Raw genomic sequence first — 18,524 nt, forward strand, 5'->3', positions numbered from 1 at the left:
GGGATCCAGACACACAGTTGCCTCTCTTGGGAGTTAATCTGGTATGGAATAGAGACATTAATTCTGCGATTACACCAATAAACATACAACTACAGCTGTGTTGGCTGCTGTGTAGAAAAGGGCCACCATGCCACCAGAACTTATAACAGGGTCTTTGGTTTTGAGGTCCCTCAGCTAGGAGGTGAAGGAAGAGTAGGAATTACTTGGAGAAGCAGGGAGAAAGTACCAGGCAGTGGGAACAGCATGGGCAAAGGCCCTGTGGTGGCCAGAGACAGTGCCTTTTCAAGGGGCTTGAGAAAAGGGCCGTGAGGGGGTTGTGGCACCAGGTGGGGTTGAGACTGAGGAAGAAGCAGCCACTTGAGACCTGGTGCCTGACAACAGTGCAAGGCCAGTGAAGGGTTAGTGTTTGGGAATTTCAAAAGATGGCTCCTTGCTGCTGGGCGGAGAGATGTGAGGAAGAGGAGAGTGAGAGCACACGCAGGGGACCACTTCGAAGGCCACAGTATTAGTTTAAGGAGAAGATGGTAACGTGGTCAGGGAGGCGGCAATGGAGATGGACAGAAGCAGAGAGATTTGACCTGTGGAGGGAAGCTGAGAGGGAGAGGGAGAGAGGTTGGTTTTTGGCTGAAGTGGCCTGGTGGATGGGGCTGTGTTCCCTCATGAACACAGGGAAGCTCACTGGCTTGGTTTTGGACACACTGGATTGGAGCAGCTTTGGTTCCAGCAGGATGTGTTAAACCTGAAGCTTGGGTGTGGGAAAGTGGTCGTGGTGTGATGTGTGGTGGTGTGAAGAGTTGGTGGGAGTAGATAGTGCCAATGGATGTATAGGTGTGATCTATGTCTATGTGCCAGCCCTATGTGGCCCTGGTGACAGTAAGTGTGACCTCTCCCTAGAGCGTCCCCTGCACTTTGCGGAGAAGGTGCTGCCCATCCTGCATGGACTAGGCACAGACAGCTACCTGGTGGTGAAGAAGCACCAGTCCATGGAGGCTATGCTGCTGTACCTGGGTAAGTGGTGACCTGGGTGGGTGATGTAACTGGGTAGATGATGCCTTCAGGGCCAACCAGGTTGGTGGATTCTACCATCTAGTGCCACTGGGCAGGAGCAGCTCAGGCAGTGGGTGCCAGGTGGACAGGCCTCCTTGGAGGTCGGGGCGGGATGGAGCACTATCCTTCATCTTAGGACCCTACCCTGGGTGTCTGAGTTCATGGGTAGAGTGTTGGTGCAGCCCATGCCCACTCCAGTTCTTCCCCAGCCAGCCATGTAGGCGACACCAAACATGGCATGATGAAGTTCCGCGAGGACCGCAGCCTCCTGGGCCTGGGCCTACCCTCAGGTGGCTTCCACGATCGCTATTTCATACTTAATAGCAGCTGCCTGCGGCTCTACAAGGAGATCCGGGTAAGTGGCCCTGCTGAGTCCTGCCTTGAGGGCACCTACACCTGAGTGTGCGCAGACACCCATACACAAAGATTTCCTGGAGTTTGCCAGTGGGAGCATCCCCATTATGGGGTCTTGGGCCAGCACAGCAGTGGGGAGAGCTGAAGATTTTCAAGAGACCCACCTGCTGTGTCCTATAACCCCACTAGACCCTGGTACCTGGATGTCATCACATCAAGCACGTGCTTTCTAACCTGTGCTTTGTCATGGTACTTTCAAGAACATACAACATGATGACAGCTTCAAATTGTGACCCATGCATGTCTTGGCACTTAACAGGTCATACCCCCTCTTGTCCCACTCCATGCCCACTCTGTCCACATGCTGGGTGTCCTCCTGGACCAGAGTGCATCCTAGCACCTTTCCTCCAATATCTTTTGCACATACATACAATATCCCATCACACACCACAACATACACTGTCCTGGCTGTAGACTTGGGGCTCCTTCTGTAACCCTGATCCTCTATCGAACAGAGCCAGAGGCCGTGGAGCGGGGCCCCTGAGACCGTGAGTAGTTGTGGGCCACCTGCCAGCTGCCTTACACCACCTGGGGCTAAGCGAGCCTGGTGGGAGCATGGGGACACAGCCGAGCTCCTGACCATCTCCAGGCATGGTTCCCTGCCCCCTTGCCACTAGGATCCTGCCCTTTATTCCCACACCTGTCCCAGAGTCCTTTCCCCAAGATAGAGTCCCACATCAGTACGATGCTCTAGAATTTTCCAGAGAACTCAGCGTAGAAGCTGTAGAACCAGTAATGAAGGCCTCTAGGTTTGAATTAGAGCTCTGAGCCTCATCTCCTGTTACCTCTCTTTTCAAACCTGGAGAGAGTTCCAGGGCTATCAGAATCTCCTTGCTACTGTCCTGTTCCTAAAGTGCCAGGGTAAAGCTACAGAGGCTACAGAAGCTTGGCACATTCTTGACCTGCAGTAGGGATTCCTTGTCCGCCTCCCAGGCCAGTTGCCAGCCCTTGTTTGCACACCCTTGGGAGAGGGGGGCTCATCCACTCCTTCCTCAAGGCTGCCCTAGCCCTCGAAGTGTGCTTCTGACAGATTCAGCTGAGAATCTGCCTCTTGTGACACCCCTGTCTAGCTGCGTCTTGGGGACCATAGAGCATAGATGCCCTGCAGAGACAGGCAACAGAAACGTGTTCGCAAGCCCAGGGGACTAGCCTAATTTTTCACAGCCACCCCCACCAGTGTCGACAGGCCTAGCTGCCAAGGAGGGAGCAGAGCAGATAGAGCAGGATCCTCATCTCCCTTTCTTTGCACATTATACCTCTATTAATGCTGCCTGGGCTCTTGATGACCCTTGTGAGGAATGCCGCCTCTTCTATTCTTTGCCTTCTTCTATGATCACATCCTTATTTCTGGGCCTGTCCACTCCTCCAGTCAGTCTCCCTGGGTTCTGGGGTGTTATTTCCCTGGCCTCCTCCCTTTGGGGGCACTTAGCCTGTTGTAGCAAACCAAGCCCAGATGACTAAAGCACCTGGAAAAGCAGTGGCTGATCCCTTGGCATGCAGAGGAGAAAGGCAGGAGAGCTAGAAAAAGGAAAGGTGTAATGTTTGGTGAAGAGGCTTGGTGAACCACCCTTCTCATACTGGGACATGTAATCTCACTACTGTCCCAGGAGGAGGGGTATTATTCCCATTTCACAGGTGAGAAAGCAGGTTATGAGTGACTTGCCTAAGGCCATCTCTAGATGGTAATCTGGGATTCAAAGCCAGATTTGTTAGCATCAAAGCTCAAGCTTTTTATTCCTTGAAGTAGAGAAATCAAAGACTCCACAGCGAGGGATTGATCAGTGCAGGGGTAAGTGGTGCTCTCCATGGTGGCAGCTGGCACCTCTACCTGACAGAAGCTCTGGGAAGGTGTGTTTTGGCTACTGAGGTGTTGGTAATTTTGGTATTTGTCGGTTTATGGAGCAACAGGAAATTGGGACAATCCCTGGCATGGAGGATATATAAACAGCCAAGCCTTGTCTTGGGGGTCTCTGCATTGTTAAAAACCCTGAGGCACCTGGGAAACACACAGTCTGGGAAGATCTTGGTTCCAGCAGAGGTCTTTGAGCATCAAGGGGTGAACTTGCCTCTCTGCCAGTGACCTCATACCTCAGAGATGCTGGAAACATGAGCTGTTTGATTAGAAATGGAGTCCTTGGGGACCAAAGAAGATTACATTAACTGACACCCCCCTCCTTCCAAACCTTCCTGTCTCAGCCAAGTTTATGTCACGCACATGCCACGCACACGAGAACTTGAGGAAGCAGAGGCTGAGGGTTTTTTCATATTCTCAAGGAGCCACTGCCTGAGTTGAATTCCTCAGTTCCCGCAATTCTCTCCACACCCTGACTGGAACCCTGACTGGAACCATCATTCCTGTCACACCCATGGGTCTATACAATATTGTATTAGTTTCAGGTGTACGCCACAGTTATTCAACATTTATACACCTAAAGAAGTGATCACCATGATCAGTTCAGCAACCATCTGACACCATACAATGCTCTCACAATATTATTGACTGTATTCCCTGTGCTGTACCCCACATCCCCATGACTTATTTATTTTATACCTGTAATTTTGAACCTCCTAACCTCCTATTCCTCTTTACCTTCCCCCCGCTTTTGATTTTTCAATTACAGTTGACATTTGATATTATTTTATATCAGTTTCAGGTATACAGCATAGTGGTTAGACATTTATATAAATTACAAAGTAATCCCTCTGATTAGTCTAGTATCCACCTGGCACTATACATCTTTCACTATTGATTGACACTACTCCTTGCTTCTAATTCACTTCCCCTTGCACGCATAGCCCAACTTCTTGCAAGCCTGCTTTCCATTCTCTCAGCCTGATGCTTTCTGTACCTGCAGCCCAGTTTCCCCCACATCTTTTCTTATTTACTGCCTGGAGCCTGGTATTTCCCATGGCTGCAGCCTAATTTTATTTTACAGCCTGTCTTTCTGTTCTCGCTATCTTGTTTCTTTCAACTTGCAGTCTGATTTCTGTAATGCTATTAGCCTTGCTTCTTCCCTGCTTGCATGTAGGTTTCTTCCTTGTCATATTCTCCCCACACCTTGTTTCTTGCATTTCCACAGCCTAATTTCCCTTCCTACTGCCCAGTTTCCTCTCTGCCTATAGCTCGGATCATCCTGTGTCTATAGCCTAGTTTGTCCCAGGCCCTCTTGGGCACAAAATCTTTGTCAGGTCAGGTGCTATGTGTAGGAGACATAGGGCTTCCCCATCAGGGCCTTGGCCATTAAGAGGGGATTAGGGTGGAAGCAGGATCAAGCCCTTCTTGAGCCACCCCTGTGACAGCACTGAAGTCTCCACTAACCCCTGAGCAGCCCATCCTTTTGCTACCTCACAGGGAGTCTGCCAGTTCCTAAAACTCTCCACTTCCCCTGGCCATCCCCTACTCCCCTCTTTTTGTTCTTGCTGAGGAGCCATGCCTGGGGGTGCCTAGGAGCAATGGTGGGGAACAGGGTGGAAGTGGCTCAAGCTTTGACCTCCAGATTTGGTTGTAAGTGAGTCTCATTCCTCTACCAACCACCTGGCACCCCTGCTGGCTCCAGAGGTGCCTGGTGGGGCAGGGCTTCTAGCAAATGGCTCCCAGAGCAGGAGGAAGGCTCATTAGCTTGATCTCCAACCAACCTCTTCCTTGGGGGTCATTGCTCCCATCCTCCTGCCTCTAAGCCAGCCTGCTCCTTCCCAGCCCAGACCCATATGCAGAAGTAGGGGCCAGAGGTGAACATGTCACTGATCTGGTGCCCCTCCCCAGTACATCGGTCTCTTGCTTCCTGACCTAGACCACTGGGAAGTTCTTCCTTTGGTCTACCAAACAGCTGTTCTGCTTCAGCTTGAGTCATTAGCCTTCCCCTTATGGAACCAAAGAGCTAGTAACTGCTAACCCCACAGCCTTTTGTTCACACGGTCAACCCTGGAGCCTCCATGGGGTGGAAGGGGCTGAGAGAGAAATAACCTGAGACAAACAGATAACAAGCAGCCAGCTGATCACACAGCTGATCTCAGATCACACACACTTATTCATTTTGATGCCAAAGGGTGAGGTACAGACTTCTCCCTCCAGATAGTCTGGTTCAACCGATGCTACTAGTCAATTCTCCAATTTACAGGATAGCAGAGAGTGCTGGGACTCACTGCTCTGGATGTCACACTGGAATGGCTGCCCCTGGGACTGAGGGTTGACTGTCTGATGCTGCTGCAAAAAGAGAGGCCTGGGGGGCTTAGTTGGGCATGGATTGTAAACAGGGAGGGCTTTGTCAGGAAGGCTTCCTAGAGGAGGTTCCCTGTGCTGGGATGCAAGCGGGAATGGGCGAGGGAGGAGGGAGGTACCCAGTTGGGATAAGTGCCCCAGGTCCCACCCCAACTGACTAAGTAACCTTTCCCTACCCCTGTCCCCCAGAGTCACCGACCTGAGAAGGAGTGGCCTGTCAAAAGCCTCAAAGTCTACCTGGGAGTGAAGAAGAAACTCCGGCCACCCACCTGGTGAGCTGGACCTGGGCAAATAGGTCTGCAGCTGGGAGCCGTGGGGGCTCAGAACAGATGGGGGAGGCACAGCTGGGGGCTTTCAACTTGACAGGATTGGTTCAGTGGTTCTGAAGGTGTGGTCTCCCAAACCAGCAGCCTCAGCATCATCTAGAAACACACTAAAAATCCAACTTCTAGAGTACTACCGAGACCTGTAGCCTTGTGGATCCTGGGGGCGGGGCCAGCAGTCTGTGCTATAACAAGCCATCCAGGGAACTCTGATGCTTGCTCATATTTGAGAACCACTGGCATAGACTGAAACCCTGTCATTTTCTGTGCCTCACTTCCCACATCTGTAGATGGGGAAAATAATGGTATAGCTATTTCAAAGGGTATTGTATGTTTTAAAAAGTCAAAAAGTGATGCATAGCCGTTATTGTTATTAATTACAGCTATCAGACTTGGTTTTCTGACTTTCTCTTCTCATCCACTGGCTGTGCCTAGTTACCTTTGAAGGACTAGGGTAGGCCTGGGGCGGGGTGGAGTTGGGGGTTGGGGAGCCAAGGGCCTGTTTTGCTCTTAGGAAGGTAGGGGCTGTGAGAAGAAGCAGCAGCAGCCAGGATATGCTGCCCTTGCTAGAAGGCCCTGAACTCTGCCCCCAGCTCTGGTTCATGCTTCTGGGCTCTGTCCTGGGAACCTGGGCTGTGAGTCCTCTGGGGGCTATCAAGTGATTCCACTTGCCCCTCCTCTACAGCTGGGGCTTCACTGTGGTGCACGAGACAGAGAAACATGAGAAGCAACAGTGGTGAGCAAGGGCCCTGTCCTGAGACCCCAGGCTGAGGAGAGATGGTAGCCCGTCCCCTTGATTGGGTCCCCCTCACTGTCCAGATCTATGCCCTGCCCCAAGACCCTGGGCTGGGGAGATTGGGCAGGATATCCTCCACTCAGCCGGGCTCTTGGCAACATCCAGACCTGTGCTCCACCCTGCAGGTACCTCTGCTGTGAGACGCAGATGGAACTCCGGGAGTGGTTCGCCACCTTTCTCTTTGTGCAGGTACCAGGTGCAGGGTGCAGGGGTGGGGTATGGGGTGGGGTCTTGAGGGGGCATCCATTCTGGTGAATAGGACATTTACTTCTTCACTGTTCAGGCCACCAATTGCTTCAAGGAAACTGAATTGCTATTAATTCAGTTTCTTTGTTCCTTCACTCATTAAACCTTTCCTAGTGCCCACTCTGGTTCAGCCTAGAGCCAGGCATGCTAGAGACAGAGGGTGCAGACCCCTGCCCTCGGTGGTGGGTGAGTAGGGAAGGCATAAGGGGAGAGGGTATCATAGGAGCTGAGTCTTTGGGAATGAGGGAATGTTCATCAAGCAAAGGGAGGGGTGGGGGAAGCTTCTAGGCAGAGGGAAAGTATGCAAAGGCATGGCAAATGAATGACAGATTGTCCAATGGGATGTAAAGGGAGAAGCCAGGAGTGCCAGAAGTTGGCACTGGAAAGGGAGTCAGGAGAAAATCTTAAAGAACCTTGAAGGCCATGCCAAGGAAGCTGAACTTGATCTAGTCTCCATTTTTAAGGGAGAGTGTTCAGCAAGGAGTGGTGGTATGCAAGTTTGAGTTTGAGAGGGCTCATTCTGGGAGTGGTATGCAGGGGAAGATGGACTGCAGGGCCAAGCCTTGAGGTGAGGAGGCCAGGAAGGTGGCTGCTGCAGTGGCCAGGCAGGAACAGGCTGGGAAGGACTTTGAGCACGGCCAGAGGGGTGAGTTGGCTTAAAATAGAGGTTTTTAAATGAGAGCTCAGAATTGTTTAGGGAGAAGGGAGACAACTGTATCAGGGCCCTAAGAGAGATGGGGTAGATTCTGTAGTTTTCTCGGTTCCTGGTGAAAGGAGGCAGACATGTTCCTCTAGAACTGTTTTCTTGGTGCTGCATTCCTAGAGCAGTTTGTTTGTGGACCCAGAGATGAGAGTTGTTGAGTAACATAACTGGCTGGGTTTTGCCAGGGATACAGTCATGTTCTCCTAACAGCTGCTTCTCATATCAGCTGGGATCAAAGCTGAGGGTGTCACCTCAGATCATAGCTGGAGGCATTTCTGGGAAGGGTGGGTGGATCCGGGGTTGAGTATCTGGGCTAGCCAAAGCTGAGCCCAGGCCCCAACGCCCCTTTTCTCCCCTGCTCCCCAGCATGATGGCCTGGTGTGGCCCTCGGAGCCCTCACGCGTGTCCCGGGCAGTGCCTGAGGTCCGGCTTGGCAGTGTGTCACTGATCCCCCTCCGTGGCAGTGAGAACGAAATGCGCCGGAGTGTGGCCGCCTTTGCCTCAGACCCCCTTTCTGTGAGTGGCTCTCCATTCCTATGGGCAGGGGGCGGGGGTCTTGGCTGGAGCCTGCCTTCCACCCAACCCTTCCTCTCTGCTTCTCTTCTCTGAGTGCCCTTGGACCCCATCCCTATGCCCTCGGTAGGAGTCCTGACAGGCCCCTTTGGATCACATGGTTCATGGGAGCCCCCTCTCCACCAGGATCCGCAAAGTGCTTATTGAATCTGGGCTTCTCTGCCTTCCCACAGCTCCTTCGAAACGTGTGAACGCAGGAGCCAGCCCCTGGCTCTGGGACTCTGCCGCCTTGAGGCCTTCCTGTTCAGACACCCTCATACCCTGCGTGCCTGCTCTGAGCCAGCAGGGGGCGCATGAGGAAGCCACACCCCTACATCCCACGTCCTGACTGCAGCATGGGGTTCTCTGGCCCAGGGGTGGGGACAGCAGTGTCTGCCTGAGAAAGAGCCCCTTACCTACTCTGTCCAGGTGCTCAGCTCCCCCGGCCTGGCCTGTTTCTCTCAAGGGTCGCCCACCCTGAGTTCGAGGGATTGCAGAGATGGACGTCAATCAGGAACTCTGGAGGAACACCATCATTTCAGAGGCTTGAGGCCCTGGGGCCCCCGCTGGAAGGGAGCCCACCCCCTTGCCACAAACTCCAGAACAGCAAAAAGTGGATACTCTAAAGGAACACTCAGCTGGGGTGGGGAGGGAGCTCTTGGGTAAGTTTCTACAGGGCCGAGAGCTGAACTGGGGGGTCTTCAGGCCCCCTTGTGGTCTAGGCTGACTGGGAGGCCCCAGACTACCTGATGCCCCTTCCCCACTTTGGGGAACTTTTGATAATATAAATATATCTGTATATTTTATCCTATGGTGCTGAGGCCTGTGATTGGTTGGGAGTCTCCAGTGCCCCGGTGTAGGAGACAGGAGGTCAGGAGCCCAGAGAAGAGTGCTAGCGCCCTGAAGCTGGGGACCTGGGCTCTGCTCCTTCCAGGCCCTGAGCCGTTCAGCCACTCTTCCCCCATCCCAGGCAGAGCCCCAGCCTGGCGCTATGCTGTCCCCGCTCTAGTGGGGAATGCTGGTCCTAGTCTTGGCCAGGACAGGCCCCTGCTGAACTGAGTCCCTGTCCTAGCTGCCGTCGATCTGAGCCGGAGCCTGGGTGTGACATGCGAGTGGCTCAGGGCAGCCCCTCACCAGCCTCTCTGAGACACAAGGTCACAGGGTCACAGGAGCTTCATTAAATTAGGATGAAGGGCCTCATACTGAGTCACACAGCTTTCCTGAATCAGGGCTGAAGCCCATTTGCACTGGACCCCTATGCACACCCCTCCAGAGGTGGGCGCTGCGTTGCACCAGGAAGCTGCCCTCACTAGGTACTGCCTGGTCATTTCCTCCAAGAAGACAAAGCCCTGGCAAGTTGGGGAGATAACGAGCTGTCAGAGATGGATTTGGGACTCCCTGGGAAGGTGCCAGACACCACATTCCCGCCTCTGCCTAGAGTCTCATTACCGGCCTCTCTCCAGGGGCCCAGCAGGCAGACAGGCTGACCTCCCAGCCTCAGTCTCAGGCTGTGGGGCTCGGCAAAAGTATGGAGGGTGGGTCATATGACCACTGACTCATGTGATGCAGTTCAGTGGCAAGGCCCTGGGTGCTGGTGGGGGGGTCTTGGGGACCTGGACTCCAGATTCTTTGTTCTCCCCTTTGTTCTCATCCTTGAGGTGGATGTCAGGAGATTGGAATGGGTTCCCTAGCCAGTTTCACAAGTTGTGGCTAAGCCCCTTGAGTCTCCTACTCTGGTTCTGCCCTAGGTGGTCTTCTCTAAGCCAGGCTGACCATTCCACATGCAACCAGGACAGATCCTTGTCCAGGTGCTCAGGGGCTGGAATTCATCCTTGGATCTGACCTTGGACTGACCAGCTAGCCCTGAGGCTCAGAGAGAGGACAAGTGAGACTGGAGTTGTTCCCCGCCAGCTGCCAAAGTCACTTTACTGGCCAAGGAGGTGACTGCAGTGACCCTATTAGGCCACCAGGGGACAGGCACGGACAGCTCAACATTGCTGGTCCCAGGAGAGGTTCCAGAGGGCCTCAGTATGGATGTCCTGACCCAGGCTTTGCTCTGTTGGAGTGTGGAATGGGACTTGTCCCTGTCTTTGACACCAAGGCTGTTGATATTCGGGAAAGCAGCACAGTGCAGGGATGTGCTGTGGACTTCTGGGCTTTAGGAGCCAGCAGGAGAAGGAAAGAGTCCTTTACCAAACACCCACTGTAGGTCAGTGCCTGTGCTGTATGCACTGTTTCCTTCTGGCAGAGAAAGAAAATAAATAAGGCCCAGAGAAGGAAGGCAAATTGCCCAAAGTCACACAGCTTTCCCGAATTAGGGCTGAAGTCCATTTCCACTGCCCCCACTTTGGCGGGAAGCGGCGGGGGATTCTTCCTCCTCTACTCTGATTCCAACTATGCTTTCTTATAAGTGGCCTTATTTGTCTCCTGGAGATGGAGTTCTGAACTGTCAAGAGTTCATGGTAGTTTAAAGTGCTTTCCCTTGGAATCAGGGATGATATCTTATTGGGCCTTCAGAGCCTCAACCTTAATGAATTATGGTTGACAAGTGTTGGATGAATTAGGGCAGGAGGCTCTGATGGTCTTCATCACAAAGATTCCTAGAAATGGGATCTCTTGTGAGGTTTGTTCATATGTTATTTGAGATTGTGTTGTGGGAGTGGTGGCGGGGGAGTGGCTGAAGAGCCCAAAGCTGGACTTGCTGAGGAAGGAAGAGCAGTTTTTGAAGAGGGAGGGGCTTCCTGGGAGTGGAGATGCCCCTGAACTGGCCCCCAAAACTGGAAGCCTTGCCAGATGCACATGGTGGAGTGGGGTATGACTTGTATTGGGGGTGGGTTGATGTTTTGGAGGAGTAAGACAAGGCTTCAAGGATCAACTGAAGTCTGGACCTAATCGCACAGGACCACAGGAAGCCCTGGGAGAGAAGGTTGTGGCAAGTCAGGGCATTGTGGGTGGGAAGGAGGCTTAGGGGAAGAGAGTGGAGGTAGGTCTGAGAGTGGGGTGGGCTGTCTCTCTTTCTGTTTTTCATCTCCTTGCTCAACCTGCCCATGCTGCAGAGTTCAACAGCCATCAAGGGCCTCTGGGCCTCAGGAGACCCCTGGGCTCCACAAGAAATCGATGGGGCGGGGGAGGGGAAGATGGGCCCTGCCTCCTCCCTGCTTCCCCCTGAGCTGGACTGGAGGGGAGCCTGGAGCTGAGGTCTTCTTTCCTGGCCCCAAGCTCTGGTGCTCCCAAGCCCCCTGCCTATAGCTGGTAGTTTTTGAAAAGCATGGACATGGATGCCAACCAGGTAGATGTTGATGCTCCCATCTATAAGCTGTGGAGCTTTGGCTGAGTTCCCCAGGTTTCTGATCCTTGATGTTCTCAGCTATACTTTGGAGATATTAATAACAGGCATAGCTTGCTTTATTGTGCTTTGCTTTATTGTGCTCTACATATGTTGCATATTTTACAAATCAAAGGCAAGACCCTCTAGCAAAAAGATTATGACTCACTTTATTGCAGTGGTCTGGAACTGAACCCACAGTATCTCCAAGGTATGCCTATACCTACTAATGGAAGTATGAAATGATCCAATAAGTATGAAGTACCTAGTACTGTCCCTTAGTTCCCTTCCCAAATATGTCTGGGGGGACATCATGGCATCCAGAATCCTCTCCAGGCCTAATATATTTTTATTCAACAAGCATTTCTTGAATATCTACTGTGTGCAAAGCTGTACTGAACACTGAGCAGAAGCAGATGTGTAAGTGGTGTTAAGGAAAGAGGGAGCCCTTTTGGTGGGTGTATTGATCAGGAAAGACTCTATGGATAAGTGAAGCTAAAAAGACAGCCATATTTCTGCAGGTGGAGTTGAGAGGGAAAGCTGCATCCAGGAGGGAATGGTATGAGCCAAAGGCAAGGTGATGTGATCCTGCGTTGAGCAGCTGGCTATGGTTGGAGCTTCGTGCTGCAAGATCCCTCCAGAGCCTATCCCTCATGCCACTGGTGTTGGGGTTTTTGCCTCTTCCCCTTGCCTCTTAAATATGACTGCTTCTCAGTCAAATGGGCTTCTTAGGATCTTCTCCCACCAGAAAAAGGAGTAGTTTCTATTCCTTTAGCTAGCTCCATGACCTAAGTGACTCAGACCCTGATCTGGGGCATGTCAGTGTCTGTCTCATATGCAGAAGTACAACTGGCATGAACCTCTCAACCTCTCCTCCAGTATGACACCTCCTTCAGGAAGCTCTCCTAGATTGTTCTTTATTCTTATTGTACCGAGTGTACTTAGGGTATGTGTGTGTCTAGGTCATTTGCACCCAGCTAGGGACTGGCCTAGGAAGGAGCTGTCAGGCACAGTGTTTCCTGGTCAGCCAAAGCTGGTACAGCTCCAGCGTGTCCCTCTCCCACGCCACTTTGAGCCTGTGGAAATTTCCACACTTTCTCCACCCTGGTTACAGCTCCTATTGCTGTATTTGTCACCCTGGAGACAGTGGCACAGGCACACACATGCCACACACACACACTTGTCCTGCACACACATGCCTGTACACCTCAGCCTGCATTTAGACACACACACACACACACACACACACACACACACACGGCACGTGTATGAATGCCCCTACGCACAAAGCTCTCTAGGAAAATTGTTCCCCTCTCTCCTCCTGCTCCTCCTCCACTCTTTCCTCCACCACCACCCACCTCAAAACACTGAGACCAAAGAGATGGGCTGGACGGCGCCTCCTACCACCTGTCAGCCTGGGAGGCACTTCCCCCTCCATTAACTATAGTGTGTTCTTCCCACCTCCTGCCTTTCCCCATTCTGCCCTTCCCACTCCAGTCTGTTTCCCCAACTCTCCCTACCCTTCCGCTCTCTCTGCCACTTCTCTACACACTGTATATCTCTCCCTCCACCTCAGTCACTCTGAGTCTTCTCTTTGTCACTCTTTTGACCCTCCGAGGTAGGAACTGCCCTTCCTGCCATTCCTCCTGAGGGGCTCAGGACAGGAGACCTCGCAGGCCGATGGAGACAGGGACAGGCTGAGACGACCTTGGGGCCTGAACCTCCCCAGCTCCTGTCACTGTCTGTCCCTCCTCCTGAGGGGCGGGCTGTGTGCCTGGCACCATGGAGACCAGTGTCATGGCAACGCAGTATGGGTGGGCACAGCCTTCCTCCTCCTGGGGTCCCCATAGCCTAGGAGGAGCTGTCTAGAGGCCCCAAGGAAGTGGGCCCTGTGCTGCTGTCTAGTACTGGCTGCCACACTTCCAGCTCATATCACCCTCAGATCTCCCCCTCCCTGACCAACCCTATTTGCTCTGCAGCTTCTAATGCCTTAAGTCATTAATGGGGAGGTGGAGTATGTGGAGAAAATCCTCTCTCAAACACCTGAGAGTTCGTTATAGACTGAGGGCCAGAGAAGACAGAGGCTTTGTCCAGGGGCACACAGGAAGTCTGGCCAAGCTTGCAGGTCAGCAGTCACTGAGGCAAAGGGGTCAGTCCAACCTGGGATCCTGCCACCTGGGAGGTTTCTAGCCGGTCCTTAGTGTCACAATTATAATGATACAAGTGATAATGCTGATAAACTATTAGGAAGCACCCATCACCTGCTGGGCTAAGGCTTTACATATGTTATGTCATTCCATCCTTATAACCCACCTTATGAGGAAGATTCTATAGGTGAAGAAACTGAGGCATGGACTTGCCAATGTCAGGTGACTAATAATTGGTGTAGGTGGGACAGAAACACAGGTCCTTTCCATATGCTGCAGGTAAGCCAAGGGTTCAGACCTGATGCCCTCCCCAGCAGGCACTTTTTCTAAATCAGTGCCAAACTGTTTCAGTTCTGTCTTTCCTTCTAGAAACAGTTTACAAAGAAGATCTGGGGCTTAGTCTAGGTCTGGCCTTAGAGTTTCTAGATTCCAGGAGGTTATTTTTCTAGGAATGTGGAGAAGCAACAGAGCCTTCCTAGTGTGGTTAGTCCAAGGGAAGACCTACCTTGCAGTCTGGCAATGCAGAAATAAACTTGCAATGTCCAGGACGTTTTAGAGTCATGTCTAAGCCCAGGCTGAAGCCTGTGGATGAAGGGAGGAGACCTTGCCTCCTGGGCCCAGCCTCAACTTTTCTCCGACCTTGATGGAGTCACACATCAGCTGCCTCCCTCCTGGCTTATGTAATCATTCAAATATAGCAGCTGCCTTTATCCCACTGAGTCACACCCCCTCCTTCCCCCTCCTCAGGTGTGGGGAGTTAAGGAGGAAGAAGTAATTAGGGCTGAGTGGGTGCCTCAGGGTCTCTTGGCAAGGAGGATCCTGGTGTGCTGGATTGGAGGGTGGTCGGGGTGTGGGGGAGCTGGGCCTTGGGTATCCAGGGAGAGTAAAACCTTCCCCAGAGTATGAAGCCACAAGGGCTACTTCTGCCCTGACCTATTCTTGCTAAAATCCCACATTCCTGAGGATCTCTTTCCAAGATTACAAGATATATCCACAGCCTTCTCTCCTGGGCCTCTGCCCAGCTGGAGGAGGTGAGGAGGAAGAGGGAGAAGTAGAAGATTATAAAGAGGAGAGAAAGAGATGGTCTTACGGGGCAGTGGCCAGGAGTCCCTGGTCCTAGGCCCAGCCCTGTCTTTTACTCACTGTGTGGCCTGGGTATGTCTCTACTCTCTCTCATCTTAGTTTCTCCTTCTGGAATTGGACCGTCCACGAGGAATTGGACTTCGCTGGCTCTACCATCTTATGCTGCCTGATTCAAATCCCTGGAGATGACCTTGACCTTAAGCAGAAGGCACTTTCAAGTGTCTAGTTGACTTCCCTCTCTTCTCTGCCCTCCCTAAATCTGCCCATCCTTCCTGGGCACCCCACCCCTACCTCATTTATAGGGCAGTGTAAGCAGGAAGGGTCACTGGATTCTGAGATGAGGGCCTGAGCTTTGGCTGCATCTCCCCTCCCTGAATTTGCCATCTGTTCTAGCACTTTATTCTCTTGCCCAGCATGAATAGGGACCTCTATGCCCTCACTTGGGGTCACCCCTTCCCTCATAGGGCAGCTTTGATCTAGAACCTGAAGCAGGCCCATGATGCCTCAACCCTAGGTTCTGAGTCCCCAAAGCCACCTTCCTGAAGTGTTGAAGAAGCTGCTCTACCTTAGAGCTGTTCTGGAGGCTGTGATGGCCTTTTATTGTAGCAAAGGCCTTGTCACATACGGTATGATGGGGTCCATGTTTAGTATGAAAACACAGGGAACTATGCCAGGCCCTTGCCAAGGACATGTTGCTCCTCCAGTCATTATTCTTGGAGCCACAGGTGGCAGCTTCCGGGCTGAGGAGGAGTGGAGAGAAGGACTGTGAGATGGCTCCCTAAGTTCCTCATTCCCCTTGCCACCCGGGGCTCTGGTTACCAAGACCCATATGTGGGCACATACTGGCCCTCAGCCAACCCTCCACGAAATCCACATTCCACCAATTACTAGCTTACCCCACCCCAGAGAGCTGAGGGCTATTTCACATTCTGTGGCCTCATCTGCCCCTGTGAGAGGTGGGGGAATTTCCACAGAGCAGGTCAGTGAGCCCGGCCATGCATCACCTGTGTCCCCACATCAACTTTCAGCCTCTTAGGGCTTGCTCCATTTTGTGTGATCCTGGACTGATCTCTGAAGTGCATTATCTTATTTCCACACTCAGCTGTGTCTTCTTCCTGCCTACTTTCCTCCATCAACATTTCTCACTTGTACCTAGTGAGACTGCTCAAAGGCTGGGGACTGGGACTGAGGTGAATAGGACTTTGGCCCGTCCTTGAGGAAAATGTGATCTAGTAGAAGAGATGAACCTGAGCAGGGGGATGATTTAGTGGGACAGATAGTGGGCAAGTTAAGGAAGAGAGAGGCAGCTAAACGCTGCGCAGCCCAGAATCCAGTGACCCCCTTCTGTCTACCTGGTCCCCTGTGGGTGGGGGCAGGGTTTGTGCTGAACTGGCCAAAGAAGAATATGCCAACATCTGGGATCGGCAGAGGAAAGGAGGAGGAGAGGGAAGTCAGCCTGGGAGGGAGAACAGAGAGGAGGAAAGGATTGGGATGTGCTTAGGAATAGTTCTGCTCCATGTGGAACAGAAGATGGAGAGGTCAGTCAGGATCGCTCACGAGGGACCTCAAATGCCAGGCTGAGGAGCTTGGGCTTTATTCTGAGGGAACTGGGAAGTCATGCAAAGGTTTTGAGGAGGAGTCACATGACCAGCTAGATGTCTTAGAAAGCCGGCACTAGGTGCAGGGTGGAAGTGGAATAGAGGGGTTGAACTGGGCTAGGGGGCTGGAGAATGACCAGGGGAGGGGAAGAAAGCTCAGGAGATGAAGGGAATGGCTAAATGTGTGAGAATTACAGAGGGAGAATTGACGGGCCTCTGCGACAGATTTGAAGTTCAGAGAAGAGAGAGGCAAAGCTGCTTTGAAGTTTCCAGACTGAGGATTAGAAGTTTGCTGATGTCTTTGATAGAGACAAAAAATGTGTTGGATGTTGAATATTTTTGAGTGTGTGAGGGACCTCTGGGATGTCCCCAGAGGAGATGTCCAAGAGGCAGCCTGTACCAGACATCTGGAGCTCCAGAAAGGGGTGGACCACAGGGGCACTTGCAATTGTTGGTATGTCGACAGAAGAATATATGCTCTGTGGGGGTGGGGTGGAGAACTAGGAGAGATGGGCCCTGGTGCCCCTGTGAGGAGTACCCATATTGAGGGGACAAAGATAAAAAAGAGGCACCGAGCAAGACAGGAAGGGCCGTCTGGAAGGTGCGAGAGAAACAGCCATGCAGGAGGGAGCAGAGCAGGGCGCTGAGAAGAAGCTGCCTTTGGCCATGAGGAGTAGCTGGAACCAGCGGAGCCTGCAGTCCTCGCGAGGCGGTGGGCTCAAAGTGGCGGCTGGATTCCAGAGGCTGCATCCTCCCGTTGCTTTGGGCAGCCACCCGCCTCCCAGTAGCATCCTCCTTCCTTCCACCTCCGTCAAAAAACGATGACCAACAGCGGAGCGGGCGGGCAAAGCAGGGCAAGTGAACGGGAAATGCACTGATCAGTACCGTGGAGAGCGGTCGCAGGCGGGGCCTGCCTGCGGCAAGGCGGGGCTTCGCTGCGGCATACGGTCTTTGATTCCTGTACCCGGTGATCTTGCCAGTAGGTTCCAGGTGGAGGAGGGAAGAGGAGGCCTGGGCAGTCTCTGGTCTTCTCCCCTTTCTACACCTCCCCCATCTCGGCGCTACCCTAAAAGAGCCCCTATCCAACATTTGGGGCTGTTAATACCTCGACATCATCAGTTCACCCTCTTAGGAGAAGGGTCAGGAAGGGAGGAACATGCTATTTACTGGGAACCTTACAGACATTCCCCAAACCTCTCAACTGTTCGAGCTTGAAATTTGTGACCCTGTGTTACAGATAAGAAAATTAAATTGAAGTTCAGAGAAGTTAAATAACTTGCCCAGGTCACATGGCAGAGCTGGGACTTGAACTTCCACTTGCCTGGCTTTAAGTTCTGAAGTATCCAGTAGTCCTGGATCTTACACCTTGTTCTTGCAGATGCTTTATTTCTGGGGCAGCTGTAGAGTCTGATGGGACAGTGGGATGGGGAGGAGAGCCTCCCTCTCACCTGACTTGCTTGAGTATATTCCTAGGAGATTTCCAAGGACAGGCCTCCACCATTGTTTCCTAGTGGGAGGGCAGAAAGGAGCCTGAGGGCCAGATGAGGCTTCAAAGCACCTCCTTCCCCCATGCCCAGGAGGCACCCTCCTTTGAACTCTTCTGACTCAGCTTCTTACCACCAGGCTCCTCAGGGCGTGAATGGGAGCTGTGAAGACCATGCCTGAACATGGTCCAGGGCTTCCACTTTCTGAGCCCATGGAATGCCTTCCCAGCTAGCAGGCATGGAGCAGCAACATGGATTAGGCTGAGAAAAGAGTTTGCTCAGGGCTTTCAGAGGTAGAAAATTCTACCTTCTGGGGCCACAGTGGAAAGCAAAGTTTCCCTCACATTTTCTTTCCCGATACTTCCTGAGCCATGAGACAACTGTTTTCTGTAGCACTCAGCCTGAACAGGCCTCCTGTACAAGTTTGGCCATTCCTGTCCACTACCCCACCACTGCATACCCCCATACCCTTCAGCAGGGGTCAGGTTTGTACTCAGTCTCATGAGTTTTCTGTCTGGAGCCTGGTGTGTACAGTGGGGGTTTATTCCCCTCACAGCTGAGCAAGGCAGGATTACTGGTAAGGGCTA

At 52.5% G+C, this 18,524-nt stretch overlaps 1 protein-coding gene across 9 annotated transcripts in view; it reads left to right on the plus strand.

The window, feature by feature from the left end:
• The window catches only part of ARAP1 (ArfGAP with RhoGAP domain, ankyrin repeat and PH domain 1), a 61,759-nt gene extending 52,648 nt beyond the window's left edge, over positions 1 to 9,111 (plus strand). For 4 of the 9 annotated variants that reach the window (XM_023521647.1, XM_023521648.1, XM_023521653.1 and 1 more), the window contains 8 exons: positions 895 to 1,008; positions 1,257 to 1,402; positions 1,917 to 1,949; positions 5,870 to 5,952; positions 6,689 to 6,739; positions 6,925 to 6,988; positions 8,115 to 8,264; positions 8,495 to 9,105. In XM_023521647.1, the coding sequence (XP_023377415.1) occupies positions 895 to 1,008; positions 1,257 to 1,402; positions 1,917 to 1,949; positions 5,870 to 5,952; positions 6,689 to 6,739; positions 6,925 to 6,988; positions 8,115 to 8,264; positions 8,495 to 8,512 (659 nt within the window). In that variant the 3' untranslated portion in view covers positions 8,513 to 9,105. Of the gene's footprint in view, positions 1 to 894; positions 1,009 to 1,256; positions 1,403 to 1,916; positions 1,950 to 5,869; positions 5,953 to 6,688; positions 6,740 to 6,924; positions 6,989 to 8,114; positions 8,265 to 8,494 lie in introns of those variants that run through there. The other 5 variants (XM_023521650.1, XM_023521649.1, XM_011377408.2 and 2 more) reach the window with 3 other exon arrangements.
• Positions 9,112 to 18,524: the final 9,413 nt, after the last annotated feature.

The sequence above is a fragment of the Pteropus vampyrus genome, unplaced genomic scaffold (genome assembly GCF_000151845.1).
Source record: "Pteropus vampyrus isolate Shadow unplaced genomic scaffold, Pvam_2.0 Scaffold311, whole genome shotgun sequence".
NCBI classification, from domain to species: Eukaryota; Metazoa; Chordata; class Mammalia; order Chiroptera; family Pteropodidae; genus Pteropus; species Pteropus vampyrus.